General features: G+C 42.5%; 1 protein-coding gene across 1 annotated transcript in view; it reads left to right on the top strand.

Annotated features, from left to right (window-relative positions):
• Positions 1–7,896, top strand: part of MKL2 (MKL1/myocardin like 2) — a 204,287-nt gene that overhangs the window by 191,827 nt on the left and 4,564 nt on the right. The window contains 3 exon segments of the mRNA XM_025203442.1: positions 1–61; positions 324–461; positions 6,642–6,702. The exon segment at positions 1–61 is cut by the window's left edge and continues 2 nt beyond it. Of these exon segments, the coding sequence (XP_025059227.1) occupies positions 1–61; positions 324–461; positions 6,642–6,702 (260 nt within the window).

Raw genomic sequence — 7,896 nt, 5'->3', positions numbered from 1 at the left:
TCTTCACCCTGGGAACAATCAGGTTCCTTCCGTTCAAAATGGACCCACTGTTCCTAATAAGGTAAATCTAATTCACTTGTGCTTTTCAGATCCCACTTTCCTTTTAATTCAGAATTTTCATTATTACATTACAATCATTGTATATCACTCTAAGATGAGGGGAAAATCTTTTGCATGTCAATAGGTATTACATTTGACAACTAGATTATAGTGTATCTGCTGGAAATTAATAGTTAATAAGATTGTCTAAATGTAAGACTGGTACCTCTAGTAAATTGAATGTCACAGATTTAACTTGTATGTTGTATTGCTATTTCACCCAGCCTGGCTCACCATCTCAATCCCAACCCTACATCGTACAACACACTCTGTTCAACAGTCCAGTAACCAAGACAAAAGACCCTCCACGTTATGAAGAGGCCATAAAACAGACCCGCAACATGCAAGCATCTCATCGAGAGGTAGTTTTCTCTAGTTGCCTGATAGGTAGCTGTGTTTTTTCCACAGAATTAAAGTTGTTTATCACAGTGTTCTAATTACTTGGTCTCTTGGTGCCAGGATTTCTTTATATGCATTCTACTGCTACTAACATTTTGATAACTCATAATCCTAACTCTGAAAGCTCTCTTTTTTCTGCTAAACTGATTTTATTCTTTACGTAAGATTACTGCCACTCAAAAAAAAGTTGGATGTTTACCAGTATTAATAATAGTTTGAAATTTAAGAACCTCAGTCATCTCTTAAATGACGCCTAGATCTGACAATTCTAATATTATAAAAGCCTAAGTCTGTCTGTAATGTTTTATTCATACTATGATTGACTGATGGAAACGGCCAATCAGTGCTCCAAGCATGGGGGGCACCGCCATGATTCCAAACCTGCGCCAAGGACCAGAGGGTGGGGGAGCCGAGGCCAGCAGCGCTATTAAGGACCATAGAAGAAAAGAGCAATAAAAGATTTAACTACAAAATAAATTGGGCCTTTTTGCTAGTTCTAAAGCTTAAAAAAAAAAAATAGGTCCTAATCCAGGCTAATGCTAACACAATACTTTTAGGCTTCTTGAGGTAGTTATCTGGCAACATGTTCCGTACTGGTCACTCACCAGATTGCTCTCAGGGACCCAAGTGCTGCATTCCTTGGAGTGTTACGACTTGAGTCTAAACAAGTCTGGAAACTGCCCGTCATCCTTGAGTCTCCAGCACATGCTTAGGGTGCGGACTTAGGCTCTTTTCAGTTAATCTGAGAGGATTCTCCCAGGTTTTTTCTTCTAGGAGAAAAACCGACCTAGGAACATCTGCACAGACATTCAAATGCTGAGCCTTTGAAGACCAAAGAGTTTGCACTGGTGATATTGCAAAGCCCGGGGGCCCCTGTGCACACATCTCAGCATGCTCTGCAGGCTCCTTCAGTCTACCCAGAGACAGAATAGCAGTGGTGCACAGGGCAATCCTGACTGGCTGACCCAGATTGCCTGCGTCTCCATGCAGGGACAGAGAATTGTGGTGTGGGTTCTGTCTCCTGTTTGGTGGAAGCAGTGGAGTCCAGCAAGTGACGCACTGTCTTAGGATTGAGGGGGGGAGGGAGGAGCAAAGCACCCTGGCATGCTGGAGAATTGTGCTGTGGGTTCTCTCAGAAGACAACATGTACAGATGTTCATTCTCCCAAGAGAAACTCTCCTGGGAGCAATTTAACTTTGGTTGTTCCTCAGTTGTGTTTCTACTCGAGCAGCAATCCGGGTGAAAAATTCTGAGCATCTGTACATTTGTGGTTTCTCCTGGGGGAGAAGTAACTCTCCCAGGAGAAACTGAATGTATATACATGGACTCAGTATTTCAGATTTTCTCCTGAAAGGTGGAAACTGATAGTCCAGCAGCCTATCTTGCAGTCTAGTTCTGACTCTTCAGACTCCCACCACAACTTAAATGTGCCCTTTTTTCAAAATTTCATCTAAAGTATTAGCATTAGAGTTTACAGTTTCTCTCTTTGGGTGTCATATAAAAGATGAAGGCATAACAGATAACATTTGCAACTCTGCAATGCTTACCATTAATTTTACTTGAAGAATAAAGCTTGGTTACAGATTATTAGGGCTGTGAGAAGCTTCAGTAGCTGATTCGATTTGGAGGAGATTTGGCCTGATTCAGGGGCTGAATCTCCAAGTCCGAATTGAAACGGGAGACCCATTAAAAAGTCCGAATCTAATCGGAAGCCTCCGATTGATTCAGAGATTTGGGTGGTCCCTGCTCACCGCCACAGGGAGCTGGACCTGGGCTCCGTGCTGGGAAGTAGGGTGCAGGGGGGCTGGAGGAGCGGGAGGGGACCATGGGGGGGAACCCCGCCATGGCTGCCCTGCCCGGGCCCAGCATCCCAGCACTTAAAGTCCCGCATTCACCAGCTGCTGCAACGGCAATTGGGGGCTCATGGCAGAGCCCTCCCGTGCAGTGCAGGGCAGTGATAATGCGCCCCCCCCCCCACACACACACACACCTGGCACCCATGCAACAGTTGCATCGTGTGGGTGCAGCGCAGCTCAGCAGGGCACCGCGTACTGTCCTAGAGCTGGGATGTGGCTCCAGCAGTCACCCAGACCCCAGCAGGACTCAGCCCAAGTAACCCCAGGTCCCAGACTGTGCGTAGAGCCCTGCAGCACCCTGCTGAGCTGCGCTGCACCTACATGATGCGAATGCTGCTTTGCGGGTGCCAAGCAGGGAGGGCCAATGCCCGCTGCCCCGTGCTGCATGGGGGGGCTCTGCCACAAGCCCCCAGAGCCCCCGATTGCCAGTGCTGCAGCCAGTGAGTGCGGGACTTTTTAAGCGCTGAAACACTGGGGCTGGGAGGGGCAGTCCTGGGAGGGCTGGGCGAGCGGGCAGGTGGTGGGGCCCCGCTTGCTGCTGCCACGCCCCTGCTACCAACACTGCTGCTCCCACCTGTTTGATTCAGAGGAGATTTGGCCTGATTCGCTGGCCAAATCTCTGAATCCAAATCAGCCAAATTTAATTGGGACAGTGATTCGAATCACCAAATCAAATCACTGTCCCTCTGAATCCGCCAAGTCTGAAGCTGAATTGAATAATTGCTGCTTCATGCAGGCATACAGATTATTAGAAGAAACAACTTCCTAAATGCAGTTTTACAGCCACACCAACGCCCCCTACTACAGAAGCCAGTTTAACCACCCCTTCTGTCCCCACTCCTGTCCAAAACGTCCTCTCTCTCCCCCAGTCTTTCCCTGTAAGAAATGCCTTGTTGGTAGTTTTTGACTTTGTCTATTTTCTACCCTCCTTTCACACAAGTGGAGGAAGTATGATCCCTACTGCAGCCAAAGTTGGATAGATGAGGGAGCCATCTGGTGACACAGCAATTTATATTGTGATAAACTTCATACCCACCAAATTAGGCTCTGTGGATAGGATTCCTCAAATCAATCAAATCCAGTCCCATCCTGTCTCAAGCAGCCACATTGTATATAATCTTGTTAATAACTTCAACTCAGTTCATTTTAAAGCTTTTTAGGCTTCTTGCCCCCTTTCTGCTACTGGAAAGTAGTTCCACTGTTATTGCTTTGGTCAGCATTTCAATTTCTTGGCTAAATTTATTCAAGGTCAACTTACATCAATCTGTTTTGTGCCACCATTGTACTTCAAGTTAAATTCCATATTCCTTTCAATGCAAAATACCTTCACATTTAACATGCATCTAAGGTTTTTTTGGATTGTTTTCTATAAGTAGAGAAAGCAAATATCAAATAGTGACATTTACAGGGAAATAACCTCTTGTGCATACAGGAACTACTGTATTTTTTTTAAAGAAAGAGGAAAACAATACCCAGCTTTTTGCTATGAAATACTACAACTATAACTGTACAAATCTCTCCTAGTCATCCTCTCTTGCTTTACATCTCCCAGATGATATCATTTTCTGTTCTGTCAAGCTAGTTTGAGATAAAACCTTTTTTAGAAGGAGTGCATCAGTTTGTCTTATAGTGTCCCATGTTTTAATAATCTATTCACAGACAAGAGGAAGTGCAGAGTATCTTCATCCAGTTAGTGTCAGCTGTTTCTTCACTCACAAGCCATTTAGTGATAAAGATTTGTCAGTTATATTTAAAGTAGCTAGTTCACATAGATGTTAAATGGCTTAAGTTATGACATTAGCCCACCTGGCATGATAACCAGGTCAGTGTTGTGGTCACAACTGTCATCTTAACTGCACAGGTTTTGTGCACTTCATAAGCATCCATCACAAGCATTTGATTCAGTTTAACAGAGGACCTGGTCACCAAAATCATGCTTTCTGCAGACAATTCAGTATAAGCTCCTCAGTTATTCATTTTCTTACCTGCACTTAAACAAATATTCTTTCAGGGAAATTGTCCCTTGACAGGCCTTTATGCTGAGAAGCTGTATATGGAGGGAGTGTACAACCATCTGCTGTCATACAGAGAATTAGAGTTATCTGCTGCTTCTCCTTTCCTGTCATGATGATCACTTGCACCTGTTTTTCTCCATGTTTTGGGAACTGTGATATTGCTTGGCATGCCAAAAAGCACAGCATCCACATTTCGTATCTGTCCACGTTGATACTCTTAGAAGAGAACATAGCAATAAAGAGCTGAAGTTTTAAAAGCCTTGCTACAAAATCCTAAGAGAGCTTCTGCCACATGAGTCTACCTGCAAACTGAAAAGCCTTACTGCTTCAGAATTTTTTTTTATCAAATCCAAACTGGCGATTTGTGGATGTGGTACACCAGTTGTATGTAATGCAAATCCTCATACACTTTGGCACAAATCACTTTTCAGCTCATGGGAAAGCAGAATTTCAGTGTTCAACTAGGAAATTGTTGGCACTCTTCCTGATTTCTTGCGTCCGGGAAGTTTTGATTTTAAGTGTCCATTTCCCAACACAAACTTCATTAACTCTACACTTCCTTGTTGCTGATCTGTTTTAATTTGTTTTGGTAAATTCCAGTTTTTAGTTTAAAAGAAGCTGTAGATTCATACTAATGATCCATGACTCTGATTTATTTTAAAACAGCTGACTTGTGTCATGGATGATTCGAGATGGACAGCCACATCCCTGTGTGTGTACTTCCTGGCATTCACAGCTTTTATCAGCATTTTTACTGTAATACATGAGTTGTATTTATCTATCAACATTTACTTAATATATTATTTACCGTTACTGCATAACTATTTTTCCAATCATCATGCTCCCTGAGGCCTAGCAACTGCCTTAATTTCAACTAGATTATGAGTCTCTATAGCTTTGGTCTGCTAACCTAAACAAATAAACTATTATTCTCTTCTTTTGAGAGCAGTTCTGCTCTTCTGGTCTTCACTGTATTTACTTTTGCTTGAATTCATCTTTGTTTTTTGGGGTTTTTTGTTTGGTTTTTTTTTGAAGATGCATAACAAGAATTGTACAGATAAGATCCTACTAACCTTGTATAGTGGCATTAATACTTGCCTGTACTTGAAATACTTTACTTGACCTTCCCCAAGATCCTTTCTGTCATTTCCATGGCTGCTCTATGTTGGTGGCACATAGTCATTGACTGACAGAAGACTCAGGTATCTATCCCAGGGTTTGCCAACCGGTGTGCCACAGCATTTTGGGTTGGAACCATGCCCCCTGCCTCCTGCTGCTGCGGACACAGACAGATGGGGAGCATGGCTCCAGCCCAAAATGCTGTTCGACTGGCCGTATGCCACCCCTCCCCGTCAGCGTCTGGCTGGTCAGACCCCCCCCACAAATCGGTGTCCTGTGTGCAACAGTGCTTTTTTATTTAAGCAAATGTGCCGTGGGGCGAAAAAGGTTGGGAAGCGCTAATCTATCCTAATCTATTGTTATACGCCTACAGGTCTACAGGTTGTAACAGAAATTGTTTTAATCTCTGTGTGTGTATCATCCTGCAATATTCCAATCCATCCCATTTCTTCCTATATATTCCTGTACTCTTCTGCATTCACTCTGCCTCCTAACGTTTTGTCAAAAAGTTTCATGAGCATGAAAATATCAAATTAAATTTTCAATCTTTGAGAAATTGAGGCAGCACTGTGGGCTGAACGATAGGGCTTTGCAGGCCGGATCTGGCCTACATATCTTTGACACCCCTGGTTTACAAGAATGTGTGAAGACTTGCTTTGGTGAGCACAGGACAAATGAAACAACCAGACATCTTTCTTGCGTTACAGCACCAAACCTTTCCAGCCAGCTTCCTAATCCTTAACTTTTCCCACAGCAACACACCATTTCTGGCCCAGGCTTTTTGCTAAGGATTAAAAGTAAGAAAACTGAGCCCAGCACCTTTCCCTTTATTTCTACCTTTCCTGAGCAACACATATCCCTTCACACCTTCATTCCAGAAGACATGATTGCTATTTCACCATATTTATAGTCCCTCCAGAATTCACTTTTGTGTCTTGCACTGATAGGTCTTGTTCCTCCACTTTGTTGTCTAGGCTGTATAGTTCCCTGCCATCCCCTCCCTTCCTCTCCCTTTTTGTAAGTTAAAAAACTCTTACCAGCCATGCTAGCCTTGAGCCCAAGTTAGTAACTTGGGTATTATTGTGAGAAGCTGGCATCAGTTATCTTAGAGTAAGGTCTGTGTGACAAAGAATAACCCTTTTTTCCATTACAGGTTTCCAGTGCACACAGTCAGCAGATGGATGATCTCTTTGACATTCTCATTAAGAGTGGAGGTAAATCAGTTTAAAATAGTATATGATGCACAGATGTGAAGCAGTTTAGCAAACTGACAGAAGTTGGGAATAAGTTAAGATGCAGTAGTATGACTAAGGAAGGAAGTGCCACTGTAGAGGTTTCTTTGCTGGGGCAGGCAATATTTATAAATCATCTAAGGTATTACTTCTTCAATTTTCCCCTACGTCTGTATAGTTCTTTACTCAGTTGAGAATACTGCCTGACTGCAGATATGTCACAAGCTAAAGTTCTGTTCACGCTGAAGAAAAAGGAAAATAGTTATTCATCCACTACACCAAGCTTATAGCTGTTGTTTGCAGTTTGTTAGTTTAAAACTTTTGGATACTGTCCTAGTAGTAGTTATTCAGGAGCTAGTTTAACTAGGCAACTCTTGCTCTCTTTATCAATGTTTGCATCTCATTTCACTGCAAATGAAATAATATTGGTCATCTGTTTATAAATGTAAACTATGGTCTATGGTCGTGTTCCTGCCCTGCCCAAGTTGTATTTGAATCTGTTTTCTGAAACTTCATAGTAAAAGGCTGGAAAACTTTTTGCATAATTAAATTTAAAATAAGAATTGATCTACTTTAACTGGAGAACAGTTTCTGAGCTGAGACGTATGATTATCTGATGTTTCAATGCACAGTGAGTTATAGGGTGTCACAAGCAGGGAAAGAAAGAGAGGAAGATGATAGGGAAGATGCAGTTGATTTTAGTCCAAGATGTTTTCAGGACACCCATCACTAGGTGAGTTGTATTAGCAGGCTTCAGCCACTAATAAGTATTCAGAAGTTCCTGTAGCCAGAATCTTATACAAATATTTTTATATATTTAAGGTCTCTTTAGCCTCCTGAACCACAAAACATGTTATCTCCCAAATTCTCTAAAATCTCTGTCCCCTTACAACCATTATCATCCCTGAGGACTAACAACTGCTTTAATTTCAGCTAGATTATGAATAAATTTGGAGAGCTGCTTCAGTCACCCTGCCTGGGTAGTTCAGGTATTTAGGTCTCTCAGTTCCCTTTTCTATCAGGCTTCAGTAACAGTCTCCAAGAACAGCATGTTATTTCTGCCAACTTAGTAATAAACTGTAAGAAGCAGAAATCTATCATGATTGCTTGAGGCTGCAGAGCTGTTCCAAGTGCCATCAAGGAAAACCTCACCCTTGTTCTTACTGTTCACCATGT

The sequence above is a fragment of the Alligator sinensis genome, unplaced genomic scaffold (genome assembly GCF_000455745.1).
Source record: "Alligator sinensis unplaced genomic scaffold, ASM45574v1 scaffold73_1, whole genome shotgun sequence".
Taxonomy (NCBI): Eukaryota; Metazoa; Chordata; order Crocodylia; family Alligatoridae; genus Alligator; species Alligator sinensis.
This window is presented reverse-complemented; position numbering and strand designations above follow the sequence as displayed.